The following is a 23,773-nucleotide window of genomic DNA, read 5'->3' on the forward strand; positions in this document are numbered from 1 at the left end:
TGTTGATCAATAAAAGGTGCCTGCTGCTCACTATGGGGTCTGGCTGGGGGAAAAAAAAAAAAAAAAAAAAAAAACCCACCCAGGAAAATGCGAAGAGACTTGTTTTGTTGTTGAAGACAAACATTACTGTGAACAATTCAGGCTTTAGAAAACCTTTGGGGAAACGACAGCGTTGGCTGTTGTCTCAGTGTAATTTTCTTTACAGGCTGTCTATTTTAGTCTCGGTGAATTTTAGACAGTTGTTTAGCGAGTAACGCTGTTTCCAAAACATAGTTTCAAAAAACTCCAAGTTGGGTCCCAATTTAGCCTGAAGAGACACATTTTTATTGACTTCATAATTGCTCTAGGCCCTGTTTGGATTGTTTTTAATTAGTAGTTTTCACAACTTCAAAATGGAATATATAGACAAAAACAACTTTAGTTTCTTACAGACGCAAAGTCCTGACTTCAGGTACTTCGATTTTTAAAGACGGATGGTACCATTATTATTTCCACAGACAAACTAAAGACATGTCTTTTCTCTCCTGCTCTGGTTTCTTATATTTTAAAGAAAATGTCAAATTGAATACATTAATAGATGAATGCATGCATGCAATATATATGAAATCCTGACATTAATAAAAGACTTTTATATTCTTCCAACATTCAAGTCTTGGTGATGAAACAGTCTTTTAAAACTGTTTTTTTTTTAATCAACGGTGAGAACAATAATCACGCCATTTTGTTTTTCTTTAAGTTTGTTGATGTTGTCCTGTGTCTGTCAAAGCAACAACAATTTCAACCATCTGATTTTGAGACTATGTCTTTAATAAACAGTTATATTTTCATTTATCATATAATGTATTGACATCGGTAAATCGATGGGTTCCCCAGCTCACATAGTTATGCACAGCCTTTGTGGATGTAATAATACACTTGAAACCGTGGTCACTAAAGGGAACATGAATTAATGCCGGTGTACTGGACCAGAGCCAGATAATGGCAGAGATGCTGAACTGAGTCCAGACTCTCTTTGTCTGTGTCCAGCTCTGCTCATTAGAGTGGTTCTGTGCAGCTCATGGACCATCGCTCCCCACTGCTATCCAGGGCCTTGCCTAAACAAACAGACGCGATGTGGATTACATGTCAGATGATTACAGGAAATAAGACATTCTTCAGTGCGGAAGGTTTGTAACTCAGTGCCTATGAGGGCTGTGATGTGGGATCAGGAAAGATTCCTCAGAAATGGAATCCTGAGCAGGGACATTACGTTGGTGGGGTGTTTGTCCATTATCTTGAATGTAATATCTCTGTAACTCTCAGCTGGACTCAGGGATTAATGGATTCGATTGTGGCAGTCAAAGGTCAAGGTCACAGCAGTGTGAAAAAACAGATTTTACTTTTTTTCAGACCTTGTGAATGTGATATTTCAGGAAGGCCTTGGGGGAAATCCTTCAAATTGGGAGCAAATGTTCACGCAGGCTTAAGAATGTACCAACGGTGGTCAAAGGCCAAGGCCACTGTGACCTCACTAACCACATTCTTTGCTGGTTCTTAATATTTAGAAAATTCCAAACTATATGACATTAAAAACTAACAGAAGATCTACAGAAGTTGTCAGTCCTCTGTACTTATTCACAATCATCCTAGATGTCAAAATAATGATGAATTACATTTTCTAAGAAGCAAAAAACTGACCCTTTTATTGAATCTCCTCCACATGAAGCATATTGTATGAGTCTGGAGAGATTGTGAACTGCAACTTGCCTGGTTGGTGGCAGCAGTACAACAAATAGATGAGACCATTGATGACATAAAGATCAAATCAGTCGTGCCTATTCTGAATTGTTTCGCCAAAATCAGTTGTTTTTGTGAGTTTATGTTTTATATTGAAATGTTGTGTCGAAATGAAGTCAAATAAAGGTAACTTTACTTCTCGTTTTCCCTCCTTTTGGTACGTTCACCTGTTTGTCAGTATTTGTTTGCCCCGCCCTGTTCTTCTTGTCCAATCAGCTCCTCCCCTGCCCTCCCGACTGTTTCTTTTTGTGAAATTAGTTTGGATATACAGCCTTTGGTTTACTGTCTTGTAAATTTAATTTTGGATTATTTTGATGAAAAATATATCATCAAGTAGGCTATTTCCACCCCAGCCTGCCTGCAATATGGGTTTTAACACTGAAGCAGTAGAAAAACCTTTGACACAAGCTTCAAACCTGCATTTGGTGACATGAGAATGTCACTGAATGAAAGTCATATACATTTATACATTATACATTTACCACACAGCTATAATGAATCACTACTCTACTCATAGTCCAACTGCGGACAAACAAGACAGAGTACTTTTTAAACCTAAAATGTGCTGTTTAGGGACCACAATACTATTGCAGCCTCATGCTGTTACTCTCAGTGCCTCAATCTGACCACATAACTGACATCTGTAGAACAATAAAGCAGATTCATTTGCATATTGTTATGTCCCTGGGTCATTATTAACTTGCTGTGCTACAGGTTTTCTTCTCCCCTGTATGTATGTGTGTGGGTGTGTGTCTGCGCGCGCATGCGTGTGTGCTCTTGTGAACGACCTCTTTCCAAAAGTGATTGCGAAGAAGTGGTACTCAGTCATTGGCTCAACCAGCTGCCAATCAGACTGATTGCTGTCACAGGACTGGCCAGGAGGGCGGCAGGCCCTTAAAACATTCAGCTGGCAGCTCTCTTCTCTCCCTTCAGTCTTCGCCTGCCAAGAAAATCTCTTCGCGTTGTGAAACTTCAAGGAAGTCTTGTGGTAAAAAGTTCTTAGATCTGCTCAGTTTGGAAATTAGTAACTATAGCCAATATTATATATATTTGTAAATAGAAGCAGTGAGTAGGAGGGAGAAGCCTTCTTTATTTTGAAACACACTGAGTTAGGAGCTCTGGTAGACCATTTGTCATCTGTTTACATCTTTATACCATAACAGGAAAGGAAGGGTACTTGAAAGAGTTTTGCTTGTTGTTTTGGGCACTTTTCTACCTCTGTGCTAGATAAGAGTTGCTTTGTTCAATGCTATTTATTGCTTATTAGTCTTCCTTGGGAGTGGGAGGGATGGAGGAGCTCCACTTCTGGTGTTGAGTCAAGGGTTACCCTAGACCAGGGCACAACAAAATCATTCAATCGTGTGTGCAACATGAAATTACAACTTGTGACAACTCAAATTGAAGTTTAAAAAAAAAAAAGCATTTATAGCTGGGCTTGTATATAACCATAAATAATTTTACTTTAGGTGCATCTATACAATACGTTTGAGAGAATCAGAGCTCCACCGAGGCTTTGAAGGATGGCCAGAGGAGCTGTGCGCCTATACATCATGTATATACATCATGTTTTTAATCAATAAATCATAACCATCACTTGTATACCCTTTCAGGCTATTTCTTTCTCATGAAAAATAAGATGCTCCAGATTTTGTGTCGAGAACGTGGTTATATATGTCTCCAGAACAGCTTCACCTGTTCTATATGCAGCAGCTAATTTGTTTTTGAACCTCCTTTTACCTGCAGCAGTATCACAGCCATCACTTTTCAGGCTTGTGTGCAGTTTGACGCTTAAACAGAGCTCTTAAACAATTAAACACGTGGCCTCTGGTGATTTTTGCAGTTATTTTGAGGTGTTAGAAGTAGTTTCAGCTCTGTCTGTTTGTTTTAAGTGTCCCTGCAAGCTTTAACTATGCTGCACTGGCTGGTCTCACAGCTGATTAGGGAATTGCTTCTATAGTTGTTTAAGTTTTAGGACTTTTTTCAGTGTGGCGTAAGATAAGATAACAAAGAGGAGGTTTTAGCATTTGAACTTGAGCACAACTGTAAATTTGACATTGGCATACACACACACACACACACACACACACACACACAGATCTGTTGGCAAATGATGAAATAAACATTTTCTGCTCAAAAGATAACTAAATTGTGAACAATACATTTTAAGGGAATTAAAGTGACTTCTTTTGACTTGAGCCCTGTGACTCCTCTTGTGTGGACATTTCATCCTCCCTAGCCCAGCGGGTTCCAGAGAGAGGCAGGCTTTGAGGAAAGTCTTTTTGTGTTAAAGCCTTTGAATATCTATTCTTTATGATCTCTATTCCCTCTGCTGAAGTTCAGAGTGTGTGTGAGCAGAGGAAGGGGAAGGGTGGAATCATAACACTGATGATGAGATGACACCGAACATACTTTGGAGAGCATTTTTGATTCTTTACACACTTTCCTAAACTCAGACAAATATATCCAGAAGCTATCGCTGTATTCCATAAGCTGGTTCGATGAATAATGGTTGTTATGACAGGGAGCGGTGTCAATCAGACACGATGGCTTGAAGAAGTAAAATAAACATGAAACAAGACGAATAAAAAGAGAGTTATATAAAGCTCTCCTTGATGTTCAGCATCATACCTCTTTACCCCTTGTGTGTCTGTTCTATAATGGCACAAAGTAGGGATGGGTTGGCGCTGTCTTTTTCATCTCTCTGCCTTTTGTTAGTATGTTGAGAGAGGCAAGGAGAGAGGGAGAGTGAGGAAGTCGGAAGAAGAGGAGGGTACTGGGGATTGGACCCAGTCCCTGCACACCCAATTAAAGGAATCTTCTGCTCAAAGACAGTCTGGCAACATGTGTTCTGACATTTGTCTTCCTGAGTGTTGTGATTTACGGTACCATGGAGCTAAAGGCTAAATTAGCAGCCGCCCAACATCAGAGACCGCACAGTAATGTTGGATAGGCGAGTATTGTCAGATAGGATCAGAGAGGCAGGCAGCGTGCTGCTGTCTTGTTTTCATCATCACATGCAACAGCATCGGCTGGCGACTGCGGTGCTTTGTTGACTGACGAGTCAGAATAATGTTGACTGTAATGTCGGATTTGCAAATTACATCCTCTGAAAAAATGTCTGTCAACAGTGCCTTAATCAATACTACATCAAGGAGGAAGCAATATATCTGAGATGTGCATTTTAAAAAATGCTCATGTTATTTCCGCCAGGTTGCATCTCCCTATGTAGAAATTACATAACCCACACACTTGCTTGTAACATTCATACAACCGTTAGCCTTTAATTTTGCTCCATGTTGTCATATCTCAAAAATGGTGAATATAGTGAGATGTTTTTGCGAGTTCATTCAGGGTGCAATACTCTAATGAGCAGAGTGGACAGTTTTAGATGGACTGAACAGTGTGGCTACTGACATCTCCTTCACTTATGGCTCTGTATGAAATATTACGTTATGAATGTGGGGTTGTTTTCCCCCTCTGAACCTTTGAAATATAAACTCTAATAGAGAGCCTCCTTCCCCAGACACTGCTTTGATCTCTTCCTGTGGGACCTGTTTGTGCCACACAGGATTCTCTGATAAGTCTTAGAAGCAAGCAATAATTACACTGCTAATTACTACAAAACCTTGACCTTGCACTTGATTTACCTGCCTCTCAACTTCTACAGACACCTTCCACACACAAACGCAAAGTTGTACACAAAGCACAAATTAAGAATGCAAGAAAGTCCCCTCGCAACAATGCAGTCGCAGTAGCTGCCGTGGAGGTGCCTGATGTGCCACCGCGGCAGCCGGTGCAGGAGTGCGATCTCACAAGGTGAGTGGATGCTAGAGCAGAAGGCTGCCTTGCGGTCAGCGGGGAAGCATCGGGCCTCAGGGAAAAGCTCTTAACTTCTGTCAGGCACAAATAACCACACCATTTTTCAACCTCTGATTTTTAACTGAGAAAATCATTCCGGTCCCCAGTTATATGAACTCTACACACATGCCATGAGTCAATTCTAGCACTGACAGAAAGAATTTCTCTATAACCTTTTTTCTTTCACAGTTAAGATTTTGGATTATTTGGCTCACTATTGTCTCAACGGAAGCATAACTATTTTACTCAGGTAGTGTATGGTTCTGCTTCTATTGCTGCAGTGTGAAATGTCTGACTTGCTTTGATTTCAAAGCTGGTCAAGAATCCAACTTAATATCTTGTCCGTCAGAATTACAACGCTGGATGTCCTAAAATCTTCGTCACTGAAATGAAAACAAATTGAAAAAAACAAAACACTTGTCGATCCCTCAAAATCCATCATACAGCACATTAGGACACAAACCTTAAGTGACATTTCAGTTGGTGAACAACTCTCTGTTTGGACATGATTTTGAACAGTTGTTGTGTATTGCAATGTGCAAAACTTTTCTCAGCTTGTGAGGTCATACATGCTCTTATCTAATATAAACTGGATTATTGGAACTTCAGGGCTGAACCAAAAAGTGATCTCGTGTCTTCGGCTTGTATAAAGTGCAGCTGCATGGCTACAAGATCGTATCATCCAAGAAGAGTTGAATCAGGGCATCTGGACTTGGTTGTAGGCTACAGTGTTAATTTTGGCTCAAATGCCCTTAGATTTCTTCATGTTTAGTCATCCTCATCCTGTTTTTTTATTTGTCGACTTTGGATTGGCTTAAAGTTGGAGCATTCTAATCTTCAAACACAACAGAACTATTTCAGTTTAGTGGATGAAACTATGTTGATATTTTCATATAGTTTCAGTCCAAAAAATGTTATAAAACTCAGTTCTCTATGGTGAACCTTAGAGCGATGCCCAAAATGTACATTTTGCTTCACAAAATACTCATAAATATGTTTTTCCATCCTGCATCACTTCTTTGTGACTTCAGAATTCAGAAAGAGCCAGCCACGTATATTAGGCTTGAAGCTATTAACATCCCCACTGACCAACTAAATGCAAGCCGAAAAGCAAGACTTTAAAAACTCTCCAGTGTACAATCTGGGATAATCACCATCATCTTCATCCAGCTTTATGACCAGTCATCCAAAAATGTTTTGAGTTGAGCTAAAAACAAACTATGACGCTCCGGTTTTGCGCTAAAATGAGCTAGCAAGAATGAGCGTGAGCGTGTTGGGTCAGCTGAATACTACAGTGCACAGGTGTCAAACGATAAATGTTAGATTTTGTTTGTTTTTATATAAAATCTAATTGTTTACTGCAGTGTTTTCAGAAGTTTGGCGAGAAGATTGTTTTTTTCTCTACACTAAATATATGTGGCTGGCTCTTTCTGCATTCTGGACTCACGTAGAAGTAATGCAAAAAGGAAGAACTGTCTCCATGAGCTTAAGACAACTATGCTGATCAGTTGACAGGTAAAACGTGCCTTTTGGGTGACGTATCATTTCAGTTTTACCTTCACTTGAGTCAGTTTGATTGTTTTATTTGACACATTCTGAGAAAAAAGGCCAATATTTTTGTCAGGTTTTTGTCAACTAGATTAATAAAGGCACTTTTCACAGCAGTCATTTGGGCTTGTCACTGCTGCACAAACACAGATGTAACCAATAACCACTCTGGCCCTGTTCCATGTAGGCTAGCCAGGGCCCTGGTATTATAAATGCTGGTTCACTGAAATGGCTGTGACTCTAAATATATCCATCCATTCATTTTCTATACTGCTTTTCGTTAAGGGTCGCAGGGGTGCTGGAGCCTATCCCAGCTGACATTGGGCGAGAGGCGGGGTACACCCCGGACAGGTCGCCAATCCGTCGCAGGGCCAATTAAATATAACGGGACCATAATTAATTTGAACAATTACACCTGTGTTTACCCTGCTATGACCTGCCTGCTGTGAAAAAGGCCTGTAATAGGCACTTGAACTTCAGTTGTAAAAGACTTAAATGGAGTCCCGAGTAGTTAGCCTCTATGTGGTCATTATTAAGGTCATTAATACCACTCGGTTCGTTAGTGCTCGTGGATGTTGTAACACTAGTCATTAGAGAGTCATTTGTGTCACCTGAGGCCATCCTGAGAAGGGATGAAAGCTGGAGGGGGTGTGGGGGTAAGTGGGGTCTCCCACCTCCTCTCTACATGATGATGAAGATGGCTTCCTTCACTTCCTTTCAAACCAGCTATCCTCCCTGTCCAGATGGTTGTCTCCCTCAAATGAATGTTGTTTACGTGTAGGAAATGTCGTGACATGAGCAGCTCCACTCCCGTTTAGTTTCGCCGACGTATACATCTTTGCATTCCTCATCGCATTGCCTGCATACACCAGATTGCTTGTGTTGTTTTTGCATGAACCGACTAGTTTCAGCCTTAGTTTGTTACTGGGCTGGTGTGGAAATTTTCTGTTATCTAACAAATATCTTTATTTAACTCTAAGGTTACAAATAGCTTTGAAATTTGTTTTTATCCCTGCAGCTTTTTGTAAGGAGGAAGTCACAGCAGAATCACCATAAACGCTCATATTTCCTTCACCCCCTCTCAGATTGCTAAGATAAAATGAAAAGGTTGTACATTTAATGACATCCAAGCCCTCATTAATCAGTTTGGATAGAAAATTCCCTTTATACTTCAGTATAGCTATGTGTTGGCAACCTCAGGCTGAGTGTAGACGCAGAGGTTTACTGTGGTCAAGCGGCTGCTAGGTGGTGCTATTGCAAGCACTGCCTTTGAGGGTGAAAAGACACAGTGAAGCAGCATTCTAAATTCATCTGGATCTCACAGAATGATGCAAAAAAGAGGCTCAAATCAGCTCATAAATAGCTTTCCTGCTTTTTAGTTGTTATATTTATACGCATTATGTGATAATACACAGAACATCTCATCTTTGTTGAAATGACAGCGACGACAATTCCACTTTCACATAATTCTGCACCCGTAAGGCGCTGACTCTTAAAGTGAAAATATATGAGAGGGTGCCCCCGTGCCCGAGTATGTTGCCATACATCACATCATTTAACACTTTGAACTGTCAGAAATGTGTCACTCAGTCTCTCTCCTGATACCTTCATCTGTCAGCCTGAAATCATAAATACAATCATTTCCCCAATGTTGGCTCTTTATTCTGTCAACTGTTTCAAAATGTGACTGTGCCTCTTCATTTCCGTTGCATGAATAAGTGAAAGGCCATTAATATGTCTCTTTCATTACTCCCTGGCACTAAGCACTGCATGAACATGCAAAGAACTGCGTGTTTGCAGGGTCTGGGTTCTGATGTCCGATTTGTAAGGCAACAAAGATATGTCACCATGTCCGCATTAAAAAAAAAAAGGCATAATTCCAAGAAATCAAACTCCCTTCCTTCACTTTTAATAGTCGACTTGTGTAATACAAGGATAAGAGTAGATTTCACATATTTTACACAGTGTTAGAACTGTTTTAAATTAAACTAAAACATTTGCACTCATCTGAATTAATTACATTTTGGAGCTGAACTTATTTGCATTGAAGAAAAGCAATTATTAAAGATTCATAGACCACAAGTCTCCCTCTGCTCTGCCTGAGTTGAGATTTAAACAAATGTTTCCTAAAAAAAGAAAAAGAAAAAGAAAAAACAAAAAAGAGCAGTGCAAACACTGCGAGTGAGTGCTATATGCTTGTGGCCAAACTGGTCAAACTTATTTTGTGTGTATTTTGTCCGAAGATCACGTCGTCCTTTGACAAACATCTTTGTTTTCTTCTTCTTCTTTTGTATTGCCACTCCCCAGACAAGAAGGGAAACTCATCAGTCTCCTTGGCTGTTGTCTGATAAACTTTTTATTTGAAGGGTGTCCTATCTGGTGTCTCTGGTGTCTTCCTCCAGTGCACTCCTGATTTGAAATATAGCCTTACATAATGAGGGAGAAAAATAGAGCGGTGTTGCACCCCTGAGCCGGTGTCAGCTTAATCAATCATTTTTAAACACAGGCAGGCGTGCTTACGCTACTCGCTTCACATCCGCCACATCCTTCCCCTTCTAAACAATGTGACAGCAGCATAATTCATTTTAACTCAAAAATTAAACCGGCAGCATCAAACCTGTCCTTGTATCCTTTTGGTTCAAATACAGGGCAGTGTGTTGATGCCTGTGTGTCTCTCAGTTGTTGTTGTTGTTGTTTGTAAGTCAAAAAAATATCCCCAAACAAAATATCATCATGAAATTTTTCTTTGATATCTTACAAAAACAAAATATTTATTTTGTGCATCATTTCCTACAAATGTCCAACAACATGAGTGATCGGGGCGCCTGGAGACATTCCATTTTAAGACGCGATGCTGCGGTTAAGTTGGTGTTCCGTTTAGGCACAAAAACAAAACAAAACAAAACAACATTTGTTAATTTAAAAGAAAGATCACAGTAAATCATACAAATAAATATATAAATAAAAACGGCTGCAAAATGTCTGCACGTCTCGCTCCTGGCTCCTACACACTCACAATTATTTGGGTTAGGTACTAATTATAGTGGATGACATTTCATAGGCGTAAGAATTAAGAGTGAATGGGAACAGCTGGCCCAAAATTCAATATATGCAAATAAACCTTTTCCTTTTTTAAATCTAAATTTAATGACATGCACACACACAAATATACAGAGTCTGTAAATGTATCTGTGTGCCATGTTTGATCTGTATGTCTGCGGTGTATAAACATGCTCTTTCATGGCAGCTATGCAGCCACATGTGCTTTTTGTGTGTTGTTTTTCAAGGGGCAAAATCCTCTCAAGTTCAAGTTTCTCAGCTTCGGTTCTAAGCATGCAACAGGCAGGGAATGTTAGTGTAGGGTTCATACGGTCGAATTGCAGTGGGTCAGGAGGTCAGGGAAATTTGGAGGAGCTAAAGTTGAGCAGAAGGAATGGAACTTGGCCTCTTTGCTTGGCAGTGAGAGCTTCCTACTGGCTCTCTGTCAAAAAGTTGGCCTTCGGCACAGAGCAGCTCCAAAAGTTATATCATACTCTTGTTGAGTTATGTGCAAAGAGAGCTGCAGTGGAAACATGAAAAACATGTTTTGACAGTGTCCCTGTGACTGATCTTTTTTGTTGTGCTTTTCAAGATGTCATGCGTTGAAAAAAAATTATCTCATCTTCATGTTTTTCAGTTTTTGCACCCAAGAGAGCTTGTTGGAGAAAATGTTGACTGAATTAAGACGGCAGCATTGTAAACCAGACTCGCGTTACATCTCACACATCGTGATGCCCCCCCCCCCCCAAGTCACATGATTAATCTAGCTTGGAATCAAATAATAACATAATGGTGGGTGCCAATTTGGGCTCAGCCATAATAACACTAGATTATCCATGATTTGGACTATTTCTACTATTGTTTGTACACTTTTCCAGAAGAAATGTGTTTTTACATCTTTTTTCTGTGTCAGATAGTGAATGTTGGGAGTATCACATGTTCCTGATTTTCATTCAGAATTTTTCATTCAACATTTGCACTTGTTTGATGATCTTCATGATCAAATCCTACTTTTTTTTGGATGCATGTTTTCTGTTTGCATGGCTCTCACAACTGCCGGTAGCTATACTATAATGTTCTATATGTAATATTTTCATGTCACTGACAAAAAAAAACCCAAAACAAAACCTTTAACACCAAGTAAAAAGCAGTTCTTAAAAGTGATGATCATTTGCACTTTATAAGTCAGTCCTGTCAAATTGTCATTATACTGGAGCATATTATTTATATGAAAAATGAGAATAAAAATAAAGCAGACACTCAGGACTCTAATCACCACTTCCTTGCGTTTCACAATAGGTGTGTTCACGTACCTGTGGAAATCTCAAACTGTGTTACAGCTGGTTTAGCTTTAAGCCTCTTATCTTTCATTCATACTCTTCATTTACTCTTAATTAGGAAAACGAATTGATGGATCTAACAGTTAACGCATACATATGCAGACACTTCCTGACAGCAAATCCCTAACATTTCCCAGGGACTTTCTCCTGTAATGAATGATAGGCTGCAGTATAAAAAGACAAATAACAGACACATGGTTGTGTTTTCTACTCTGATTTGACTCTGCAAGCGCACATGTTCGCCGCACAGTAAACGTCCCGGAGCGCAATGATTTATTTCTTCTTACCGGCTTTGTCTATCAGGCGTCTGGCTCTGCTCACAGAGGGCAGGACCATGTCAAAGCCCACGTGCACCGCTTTGAAGAGGCGGGATTCCGCTGATCACATGCAGGAAGCGTGCAGCTAGGCACTGCTGCACGACGGTGTGACGTAGGAGGATACGAGCCGTAACAGGACGTCTCTTATCTTAAAGCGCGTTTCTCCTTCAACTGCTGTCAAACGTTCACTTCTGTCGGAGAAGCCACACATGCCATCCTGTGAGTTCAGAGTCCTTTCATCACCTCCAGTAGTCCGCTCACATATGCACCTCCGCTCCTCCCACAGGACGCTGATGATGGTGGATAATGATGAAAATAATGAAGACCGCTCAGATTAACCGTGCTTGTGTCCTGAAACACTGAGAGGCATTTTTTTTTTTTTTTTGCTGCGGTGAAGACGTCAAATAATCCCCGTATGTTGTAAATTTGAATTGCAAAACACAAATGATTGGATGGGATTTTGAGGGTTTGTGATGTTGCAAATGTTCATGTGATTTCAGTGAGGAACACCTGCAGTTTTCATGAGCTTCTCATGACGGTCGCTACTTTCCAGCGTGGTTTAGATCATAGACTGATGCAAGTGAATGTCATCATGATGTATTTTGGATCACTTTTCCATTTCAAAATTCAGCTGCACCCAATAAGTCTCATGATCACAATCAGCCCAGCTTGAAAGTACAATAATATAGGGACGCGGAGGACAGTCAAACAACGTTTGGCAGTAATAAAATAGCGCCATTTCCATGTAAAACTGCGCAGGGTCGATCAACATGGATTACTTTCAGGCCTACATCTATTCTTCGGCTATTGACAACCTCTCCCTTTCCAGTTTGCGTGAGTGGAGCTCTCACTAGCGCTGCTAGTGGACAATCAGACCTGCACACCCACCTCCAGACACACTCGCATTTCTCATTTCTTACTTCTAGTCTAAATTTCATAGCAAGCCGTTGTGTCGGAGCTGACAGATCGCAAAGAATTAGTTTGAAGTACAGGCGGTAGTGAAACAGTAATTCTGAAATTCAACATGGAGTCCCCTCCAGATCCAGCGAGCGACCCGGGCAACAGCGCCTCGGAGCCGGCTACCCCGGTGAGGGAAACCCCGGTAAACCTGGAGACGCTCCGGAAAGCGGACCACCCAGCCCCGGTTCGAAGGCAGACCTGCTCAAGCACCAACAGAGGTAAGCGAACCGGGTTCTGCTTTGAAGAAATGATGAGAAATAACGACCGACGGAGGATTTTTGTACAAATCAAACTTCAAAAAAATGAATTAAATGGCTTCCTCATAAATAACTGCACACTGTGTAAAATCACCCGACCGCAGGGACATGGCTTTTTATTGAGGAGCACCGTGGCTTTTGCCCGTTTAATTAGTGTGTGTGTGTTGCTGGTGCTCGGGCTCCGCTGACAGCTCAAATCATAGGGGGTGATACGGTCACAGATGTCACTGAAAATAAATCAATTACCCAGAAACTTCAGATCGAGCAGCAGGAGCTGTGTCTAAACAAGCCTGGCTGCCCTCCTAAAAGCGATATAGTATCAGAAGTGAACTTTTGGAAACTGTGATGATCGATGATTATAGAGACGTGTGTCCTCCACAATTACTGATACGGCACACAGCGGCCGGAATTTACATTCCCAGCTAATGGATTTCGGTTATTCCTGTGCGCAAAAAAGACGCCCCAGCAGCTGGAATGTCTTTGCTTCCAAAAAAACAACAAAAAAAAACCCCTCCAGCGTGACGTTCGGTTTTAACAACTAAACCTCCACATGATCAGACTATTAAAACTACTGCGAATCAACAACGACTTGAAAGCCTGAGTGGCGTTTCTGCTGAGGTCTAGTTCATTCTTTTTTAACGTGATTTCTCCACCACGTCCCGTCCATGTTGTACAGTACAGACAGTATTTAACCACACCCCCTCTCGGCTGTCTCCAGCACAGACTAACCGGGCTCCTCCAAGTTGAGGGAAATAGTGATTTTCTCTCTCTCTCTCTCTCTCTCTCTCTCTCTCTCTCTCTCTCTCTGCTCATTCTTGACGAGCAGAGTCGGCTTATATACGTGACAATGTGGCGACCATCGGCGTATAAAACGACATGTGGCAATTAATTCACGGCACGGTTGTTTTGTGTGTGTGTGTGTGTGTGCGCGTGTGTGCGCGCTCCCCTTCCTGCGCGCAAGGGTATATTTAGAGTGTGATATGGTGAATGTGGAATGTAAGCTGGTTATGTAACAGGTTTAGCCATAAACAGAGGCGCGCAACTGAGGGCAGAAATCATCATCACAGATCCTTTGACTTCATACCAGAGTTCACCTACTGTCACCGATCACCACCAAATAGTACTAACATTCCAAAACGAGTAAATAAATAAATCACTGCACTCCCTCCGAGTATTTATATCACTAAAGGGAAACTGTGATTTTGTGGGTTGGCATCGCCTGAGTACTTATGTAATAGCGGGGCAAAGGCAGGTAGTTGGGAAGCTTCGTGGATTGATTTCTTCTTCTTTTTTTTTCCACACAAGTCTGACTTTGAGACACTCCTAACCTGCTGACCCATATTCACCCCACCCTTTTATGCACAGGATTAAATTGTGTCTGGGAAAGAGAAAGACAGGAAAAAAAAAAAAAAAAAGAACGCCTTTGGTCTGTTATGTAATGCTGAATGGGTGAAAAAAAAACATGTTCAGTTGGACAACCTCTGCTCAGCTTTTAAAGGAGTTACTCTGTTCTGAGAGTTTATTTTTACCTTCTTTCTTTTTTGCAAACAGTAAAATGATTAAAAGAGAGCAGGAGAAAGCTTGAAGAAAAGTTTTGGAGAACTTTTTAAAAACTTTGGGTGTGAGTCAACACTTGTTAGAAACGGATTGTAACCGAATCCCTAAATTGAGTTTATTCTTTCATGTTTTGACTGAGGAGCTCAGACCTTTTATGTGCTGTATCACCTGGGGTATTCCGGGTGTCTGCTCTGCTCTCGAAAGATGGAGGGAGCGCCGTAATTCATAAATCAAATCTCGCAGAATCATTAAGTCGCCGGCGTTTGAAACTTTGATGTGGAGTTACGTAAAATTAAGGCAATTTGTTTGTCCTCTGGCAACTTATAGGTAGACTCGATAAAATTTCGGATTGTGGTTGATAACGCTGCTTAAGCTGTCCTTTTTATTTGCATTTTTTTTAAACATCCATGAAAACACTTTTTTCCCCAGTAAAACTACTCAGTCCTTCGCTCTAAATGTTTGCTCCCAGAAAGGAGTGACAGCTGCTTAATCTGATAAAACAGCTTTAAGCGAGAGTGTTGTCGTGGAAAACGACGACAACAACAACAACAACAACAACAACAAAATAACAGCAGTTTGTTTCTTGTGTTGGAGCAGCTCAGTGCCGGATGTTAGAAAATAAAAAAACATTAAAGCGTGTTTATAGCTTGTGGTAGAGATTCGTGAGTTCACTCTGTGGCTTTTCAGGCCATGAGAAAACGAACACCTAAAAGGTGGCTGTCTCTACACCAGCTGTATTAGACTTTCCGAGGATGCACATTTGGTTTCTTGCATGCAGAGCGTTTACTGTTTTAACCCTGAGTGCTAATACCTTTTTAAGTAGAAAGGGCTTACTTCAGCAGAAGCTCGGCGGTAAGACTTGAGTGGGTCAGAGAAAAGGCCTTGGAGGGTTGTGGATATCATTACTGGAAAGAAGAAAGGGTGTTATTTTCATATCGCAAGATTCCCTCCGTTCGCAAATTTGGAAACAATCAATATTAATGGCTTGGTTGTGTAAGGTCATGGTCTCAGCTGAGGTTTGAAACCTCACAATTGCAGGTCTGATGGAGCCCCGGTGCTCTTGATCCTCTGTTAATTTGAGTCTGTGGCATTGTGGTGCTTCAGTCTAAACCGAGCCGCAGTGAGCTATACCCTCGTCGTCTTTCGCTTCGGCTTTGGAAATGACTGTTGCTGTTCTCTAATGAGTCATCTTACATCATTTTCCGTCGTTAGGGACAAAGAGGTAAAGAGAGCTGATGGCTTTGTTTGACACAAACAGTCCTAAACTGCAAATGTAGTAGTGTTGCTTTTTTATTTTGTTAAAAGTTTCATCCGCCCTATTGAAGACTTTCCGGTCTTAAAATGTCACGCTGGTGATCTTGTTGTACGTATATTAAAAGACCAACTATTTTGAAGTGTTGATTTATTGTGAAAAAACAACACGAAACAAACCTGACACTGCAGTTTTAGTAGCCGATCCAAACTACAAAAGGCAAAACAACAACAACAACAACAACAAAAATCTAAAAACCCTTCATCTTCATGTTAATGGACACATTAGTAGATTTTGTGTGAGCAGTTTTATTTTTGGGCTGTGAAACAAGAGCTCTCAGCTCCACTGGCAGCATTTATTTTGTTGTTGACACAAGGCAGACAAGGTACAGAGAAGCAAAGGCTTTAAAAAAAAAAAAAAAAAAAAAAAGGTTTTACACCAAATCTCAGAAAGCCTGGAGTTGGCATGGGGTTTGCACGCCACTCGACTGGACAGCAACATTATTGAGGCTGTGGCATTCTCGCATTCAATGAATTAGGGCTCCGGGCCTGCCGGAGAGAGCACGGAGATCCAGGTGCAGGCTTATCGCTGAGCCTTCACCTCGGACAGATCTGGGAAACAAACTCCATTAGCTATTTATTTTTTTTCTGGCTGGCTGCCTGTAACAGAATATTGAGTTTCAATCCTCATGTGTTTTCAGCTCCGAGGTGATAATATCAGCTGTTTTATTGGTACCTGTCATACGGTTAACATTGTTAGATTTTTATTTTTTTTTTGTCGTGATCAGTCTATTTGAAGTCAAACCACTGGATCAGTTTTTGTTACATTTACACTACTCTGTGGTCTCCACTACCTTAGAACATGAAACATCTGTCGCTGACACTAGAAAAGGTAAACAGTGTTTCTGTGCGCGGGCGCTGTAATCTGCTGGTAGTTTAGACTTTGGCACTACTGCTGTCAAAAGAAGGTCTTGTTCTTATGAGTTCCAAAGGTCAACTTACATTTGAGTCAGCGTGCTTATCTAAGGAGGACTTTCGCTAACCCGTCAACTTCTATATTATGTCAGGATTATGAGCTCTTGATATTTTCTCCTGTCAGGTTTTTGTCTCTCTGCTTGATAATGATAAATAAAGAAAATATTTTAGAGGAATAGTTATTTGTAAAAGTGCTACAGCTTTAAAACCCTGCTTTTACCCCGCAGCCTCCTACATCAGAGTGTGACTGAATGACTGAGTACAGCTGATACAGAAAGAAGGCGCCATGTAAATGGAGCACGCTCACTTTTAGATCACAAAAAAAATGAACAATCTGGAGTCTTTTTATTATATTGTTCTATTTGTACAGTTATAGGCTGTCTTTTTGGGATTTTTTTTTGTTTCATCCAAAGTAAATGAAAACTATCATAATTCTCTCCGTCAAGGAGGTTAAGACGAGGGTCTGCAAGGAGTTTTCGGTGCTCTTAGACTGACCAATTTTTTTTACCAAACTTGGTGTAGAAGTGTTCCAAGGGCAAAGGAAGAGCCCCTTTGAATCCAGGTTAGAGCTGGTCAGCTCAGTGAAAATGAGTTTTCTTTTTTCTTTTAAACTTTCCTTATTATTGATATATTTCAATAATCTACCTATGATGAATATCAAGAGAATAAAAAGGCTGGATTTGACAACTTTATGCGGCAGTAGACATGTCTGCCGTATACTGCATAGGTGAGCTGTTTATATTTACCGATTGTATGATAAAAAGATATCATTCGTCTGCACTTATTTTCTCACAATACGTTGTTTGTGTCATTGTGTCGATTGTGTAATGGAACCGCAAGCCTGTGAAAGGACGCTGTTAGCGCGTCTCTTGCAACACGCTCTGTTATTGAGTTCTGGGTTGTAGTTTGGCTTCGTTGGGTTGAGAACCAGAAAAGGCGCCTCAGGCTTTGCTGTGATGTAGGGAAGTGGATGAGTTGACAAGATGATCGCAAGACAAGAAAAAGCCAACAAACACGTTAAACCTGAAGTCCTGCATCTGTTCATGATCTTGACCTTGACTACCAAAATGTTTTCCATTCGTCCTTGAGGTCAAGTGGACAATTGTGCAATATTTGAAGAAACTGACTCGAGATGTTCCTGATATATTGAGCTATTGAGAATAAGATGGATGGATGGATGGATGGATGGATGGCCAACCCATTAGCAAACTCCTCTGGCCATTGCCTGTCAGTGGCATGGAAGCAAAAAAGAGAAAAAACTGAATGTTGTTTTTTCATTCCAGAAATGAGTGAAGACTGGTTCTCAAAATACTGGCATAGTGACAGTTCAACTGATCTACATTGCATAACCGAGGCGCTAGTTTCCTCCTGTGTTCATACCCACAGCAGGATACGTAATCATGTTCTTGGATGAAACCTTTGCACAGGGATGATGGCGGTTTGAAATACGCGCGGCGTGTTCGTACTTACCGTGCAATGTTTGTAGGTGCACTGCAGAAATATTACACCTAAACAGGCGTGAATATGTTAGTGTATGTTCACACTAATCCAGCATTGCTAGTTCCTACTAGGCTAACTTTGCTTGAGTTCTTGGGCTTAAAAATTTAGGGCAGCGCAGTGAGTTTCCAAGTTGTTTAGCAGGCGGTGGTAAATGTTACAGGGCAGGATTAAAACCATGTGGAACAAAAATAGAGTTATTACTTAAAAAAAAACACATCTTGTACTTTGCAATTTATTAAAATTAGTGATTTTATAAGCAATGAAGGCCCTGATAGATTACTAAAAAAAAAGAAAAAAAAAGTTGCCATATATCTAACTTACCCTAGAAGACCAAATCTAAAAGTTCTATCCTTGCGGGACAGATTATTTTGGAGTTGAAATCACCCGTGGCTTAACTGGGGCTGGCGAGGAAGTTTCAGCTGGTGACAGACACCAGATTTGATGTGAAATCTCCAGTGGTGAACGATAGCTCAGATCTATGGCCCATTTACAGAAGTTTGTATCTTAGATAGAAAAAAAAAAAGTCTGAATAGTAATGACCGGAAATACTCCAGATGCATTATTGGAGGGCGATAAAGGAGTCTAAATTTAATATGGTACACTGTGACCTCAGTACTGGCGGTGCTTGGCTCTGTGCTGCTCTGTGCCTCTCTCTGATACGACATGGGCCCCCTTAGAAGAGGCCTTGAGGGAAAAAGGTGGTGAAAGGGCTCTGAAGGATCACACAGAGGAAGTGTTATGTCATATCTGGGGCCAAGTCTTTTCATATCGCCAGCTATGTGGAGGGTGCAGTGCTTCCGAGCAGGTAGGCAAACCCCTCACACTGAATATCCCAGAGCTCCGTCAGTAACTCTGACCAGCAGCGCCTTTCAAACCATCATCCCCATGCCTTTGAACCAAAATCACACTGCTCACATACGTTCTGCTTCATGTCATGTGTGTCAAGTCATGTGAACTTAAAGCTGTTGAGTGTCTGCATACTTTGAGTAAGAGAGACAGAAAAAAAAACAACCCACAGAAACTGTACCTCTTCATTCAGGCTGCGGCACTGACATGTGTTGAACACTTGAGAGAAAAGGCAGGGAGATTTTCTTACATTCTCCGAGCCTCTACCAGACGTTACGTGCCTGTGTGTGTGTGTGCGCGTGCGTTTTAAACAGGAAGAAGTTATGTTGTAAAATCTAAAGTATGTTATTCAAACAGCGCACCTCCAGCACCTCTTAAGCGATATGTATCATGCTTTCTTAAGGCTAAATGGCCCTCGTGGCTGCTTTATGGAACCTGTTGAGTGGTGTGGACTATGACATCAGACTAATCAGAAAATGGAAATTTCTGTTTCACATTGTTGCCCGCCGTCTACTCCCCACAGTTGAACTACAGCAGCAAGGCAGAAGAATCCTTTCTTCTTTGGGTAGAGTGATAATAATGCAATTCAACAGCATCTGCACACGTCATGAATTTGCAGAATACATTTAGATATAGTTAGAATCGTCTAGACTAGAGAAGTGGCCGCAGGGATTGCAGAAACTTATTTCAAATAGATCAGCAGGGATTGTGTGCGTCGACATTTTGTGAGAATTCCGATTTTACCTTATTTGAATTTATTGTTTTTCAATTTGCTGCGATTCATTAAAAAAATTCCACACTGCGACAAGAAACAGAGCCGTGAGAGCGGAAGGTTTTTTTTTTTGTTGTTGTTGTTTGTGCAGATGCTTTGATTTTTTTTCTCCCCCTCGATTCTATCACACAGGTTAAGGTGACTGATATCGAGTACGGCAAAGCACCCACTTCACATCCTCCACTGTCATTCTCTGACGCATCACAAGCGCTATAGTATAACTCAACGAAGTTTATTTGTCACCTGAAATAAACAAAAAACTTTTGGAGACATGGGAGATAAAACAACTTGAAAATCAGTGTCATTTCTGTTGGCTTGATTACTTATATTGGAATAACAAGCGCAACTTAATCTCATAAATAAAAAAGGGAAAGATACAGATCCGTCCCCTCCAGGTACTGCCGCCACTTAATCGAATTAGCTCCACTCTCAGGCTTGACGGGCTCTTCAAACACCCCTGGTGACTTCTGAGTGCCGATTACAATCAGCTACTATTTTCAGCCTTTGATTAAAATCTGGTGAGGTTGGACATAATTTTTTTGAGCAGAGAACCAACTAATTATTAACATCGCAGCCCATCTCCCCTTTTTTCCCCCCTTTTTTGCCAGTTACAGAGGGCTATTGGGCTGCAGTAGTTGCACATCAGCGTTTATCATGTTGAATCACACTTGTAAAAGAGTTTATTTTGCCCCCCCCCCCCCAAAAAAAATCACTTTATAATTCACTGACCTGCACATCTCTATAATAAAAGAGAGCCTGGTATGCAGTTTCCTATTTTATCATGTCTGTTTCTGATGAATCGTAACACTATAATCTTTGTTAAATAATCTCGTTGAACACAACTCTTAACTCATAAAATAATAGAAGATGATCACGATTGTTCATGCTTCACACAGTATGTCACAAATTCATTGTAATGTGCCTGTCAAAGACAATTCGCTTCTTTTGTTACTTTTAAAAACCCGGTGTTTGAATATGAATAAGTCACTAATGAATATTTGCCTCTTGTCTGTAGATTGATTGCTTTAGGAGGCGTAGTAAGACAGAGCGGCGCGATGAGGCTCCATCTATGCCGCGATGCTGCCGCGCTGCTTTTCTGACAGTGATTGAAAGACAGAGTCACTCTTCAATGTGATACACCATTGCTGCTCTCACTCACTGACAAATAGAATCTGTCTGATCAATCAATATTCGCAGCTTTATTTTACTAATGCACTACTTAAGAGGCAATAATTAATGCCACGCCGGGGTTGTTAAAAGCCTATTTTTATGTGACAGACCGAAATAGACACACAGAAATAGGAAGATGAAGGCCTTTGGTGGATGTTGATAGTGGCATATCTCGCAGATGTTGCTCAGACTCTGTACCATGAACTTATCAAGACCTTGAGATTTCCTAATCTGCATAACAAATGCATGATTCCTGTTGCTTTCAAGTTATATTAATATACAAATTTAGCATTGGCTTCATGTTCTTTTTTTCATTTGAATATTCAGAGTCGTTACAATTTATTTAATTTTTTTTGGCTCATAATTGCAAGTGTTATAAATGATGGAATAATTAACCAGCAGTGGTTACAAAGAAGTATTTTGGTTGTTTCTGGGTAAAGGGACTATAAATTCAAGTGTTTGTTTGTTTGTTTTTTGCTTTGAATACAAAGCTTCTTATTTTACTCTCTGACCGTATGATGGTAAATTGAATTCTAATTATTTAGAATTATACTGAATAGTTGATAATTTTAGGAATATCCCTTCCCCCGATGTTGTCGGATGTGTTGAACAAGTGTGGCTTGTGATGCTCATTAATTTCTGCTTGCTCCACTTGCGGTGTTTGTGCTCTCTTCACTGGCTCGCTGCCACAGTGTCTTCTGAAAGAGCCACTTCATCTCTGTCAGGGGCAGGTGGAAATTTGCTGCATACTTCTAATTGGACAAAGTGCCTTTCAAACTAGCAGACCATCATACACACATCAGATTATCATACAAACCAGGTGTCAACAGAGGTTTTTCCACTTCACACTTTTTCCCCTCCTTCTTTTTTTGTACCTTTGCGAAAAAAGAGAGAGGCAAATCTATTGTCCTCCAGTTCTAGCTCTTTTTTCCAACTCCCTACCTCTTAGTGACCCAAGACACAAGAGGACTTGTTTCATAGATAAATCACGAACAACTGTGCTTGACATTTTGACTTTTACAGTTCGTGCGACATTCTAGAACAGTAGGAGATTAAAATAATTTAGCACTTTAATCATAAAATTCTCCGGCAGGCAGGTTCTTTTCTGTCTTTCTTGTCTCTCAGAGGCAAAAGCTTGGGTCAACTTTAGTCACAAGAACAAAAACATTTGCAACAGCCGGGAGGAGAACATGTGGCTGCAGGCTAGTTCACGGGGCTTTAAAGTCTGTGGTATGTAGCTCAGGGCCAGACCGCCGCTTTTGAAAGTTGAAATCTTTCGATCAATTCTTCACCTAACCAGTGAACACTAGGAGAAGCTCAAGTGTGAAGCTGAGTTAAAAGCATGCCTGCCTTATTTTGAAGTGACAGATAAAATACTCTTTCCAAACATATTTTTCTGATTAATTGTAGAAAATTCTAAAATGCTGAAAGGTGGGGTTTTTAAAATCTGACATTTGTCTCAATAGTTTAATGTGAAAGAAACCTGGATCTGCAAAGCTTTTGTCATGATGTTCCTGGCCAAACCTCATATAAAGAGACACTCTGAGTGCTTACACAGTTTGAGTCACTTGCCTTCAAGGGCTGAGTAGATCTGTGTACATTTGCTGTTGATATGAAAAACTGGAAATGGAAAATAGGGTGGGACAGTTGATGGGGGGCCAATGTAACGTTTGAGAGGAGGAACGATTGCGAACATTTGCTTCAGTACAAGCTGAAAAATGAAGTTCATCAGATGTGAATATGGCTGTGGATGATAAATGATTTCTGGAGCAGTTTGTGGTGCGAATCCATTCTCCAAGTTCTAATGGTTCCTAGCCAGGTATATTGCAGTTATCCCAGCTAGTTATCAACAGCTAGTGAGGACTAGCTATGAAGTATTTTATCTTTGCGGATGAAAGAGCTTTCTCCAAAGGTGAGGCGTTGACTTTACTGAGATGCTAGCAAGCTAACTAATGTCAGCTGCTATGGTCTTGTGTTGAAGGACAAGTTTTTAGGATATACACCTACTTTTTGCTGTGCTCCATCGAGCTCGACAAGAAGATAGATACCCTTGTCTTCTGTCTGCGTTCATTCGGGAGCTGAGACCGACAGAGACCAGCTGACCGCTAGTTAGCTTAGCTTAGTGAATGGTAGTGGATAGGCAGGTTAGCATACCTTTTGTTAAAAGCAATTGAATACCATGCGCTCCAAAACAGTACTTGCATTAATATAACAAAGGTTTTGTGTAAATTTGTTATTAAATAGTTGGTAAAAACAGATGATGTATTCTTATTTTAGAACAGGACACGTAGTTGACACAACTTTCCTGACTCCTGACCAGGAGCAGTAATGTCATACAGCCCCTTTGTAACTTTGGCAAATAAAACAAAACACTTTAGAAGTAGAAGAGCGACTGCTGCTATTAATCATGGCTGACATCTTTCGAGAATATGAGGAGGATTACTTTTGGACAGACCGATATCCTCAAACTTCTTCTTTTTGTGACTGTTGACAGAGGTATGCTAACCTGCCCATCCACTACCGTTCACTGCGCCAAACTAACTAGCAGTCATCTGGTCTCTGTGGGTCTCCGCTCTTATCTATCGTCTCATCTGGCTCTGAAGAGGA

The 23,773-nt window shown here is 40.7% G+C and overlaps 1 protein-coding gene across 2 annotated transcripts in view; it reads left to right on the plus strand.

The window, feature by feature from the left end:
• The first annotated feature begins 11,962 nt into the window (after positions 1-11,962).
• The window catches only part of roraa (RAR-related orphan receptor A, paralog a), a 181,786-nt gene continuing 169,975 nt past the window's right edge, over positions 11,963-23,773 (plus strand). The window contains exons 1-2 of one of the 2 annotated variants that reach the window (XM_086209023.1): positions 11,963-12,097; positions 12,919-13,056. In XM_086209023.1, coding sequence (XP_086065149.1) covers positions 12,088-12,097; positions 12,919-13,056 — 148 coding nt within the window. In that variant the 5' untranslated portion in view covers positions 11,963-12,087. Of the gene's footprint in view, positions 12,098-12,441; positions 13,057-23,773 lie in introns of those variants that run through there. The other variant, XM_086209022.1, reaches the window with a different exon arrangement.

The sequence above is a fragment of the Aulostomus chinensis genome, chromosome 7, assembly GCF_037954235.1.
Source record: "Aulostomus chinensis isolate RoL2024-O1b breed Wild chromosome 7, RoL_Achi_v1.0, whole genome shotgun sequence".
NCBI classification, from domain to species: Eukaryota; Metazoa; Chordata; class Actinopteri; order Syngnathiformes; family Aulostomidae; genus Aulostomus; species Aulostomus chinensis.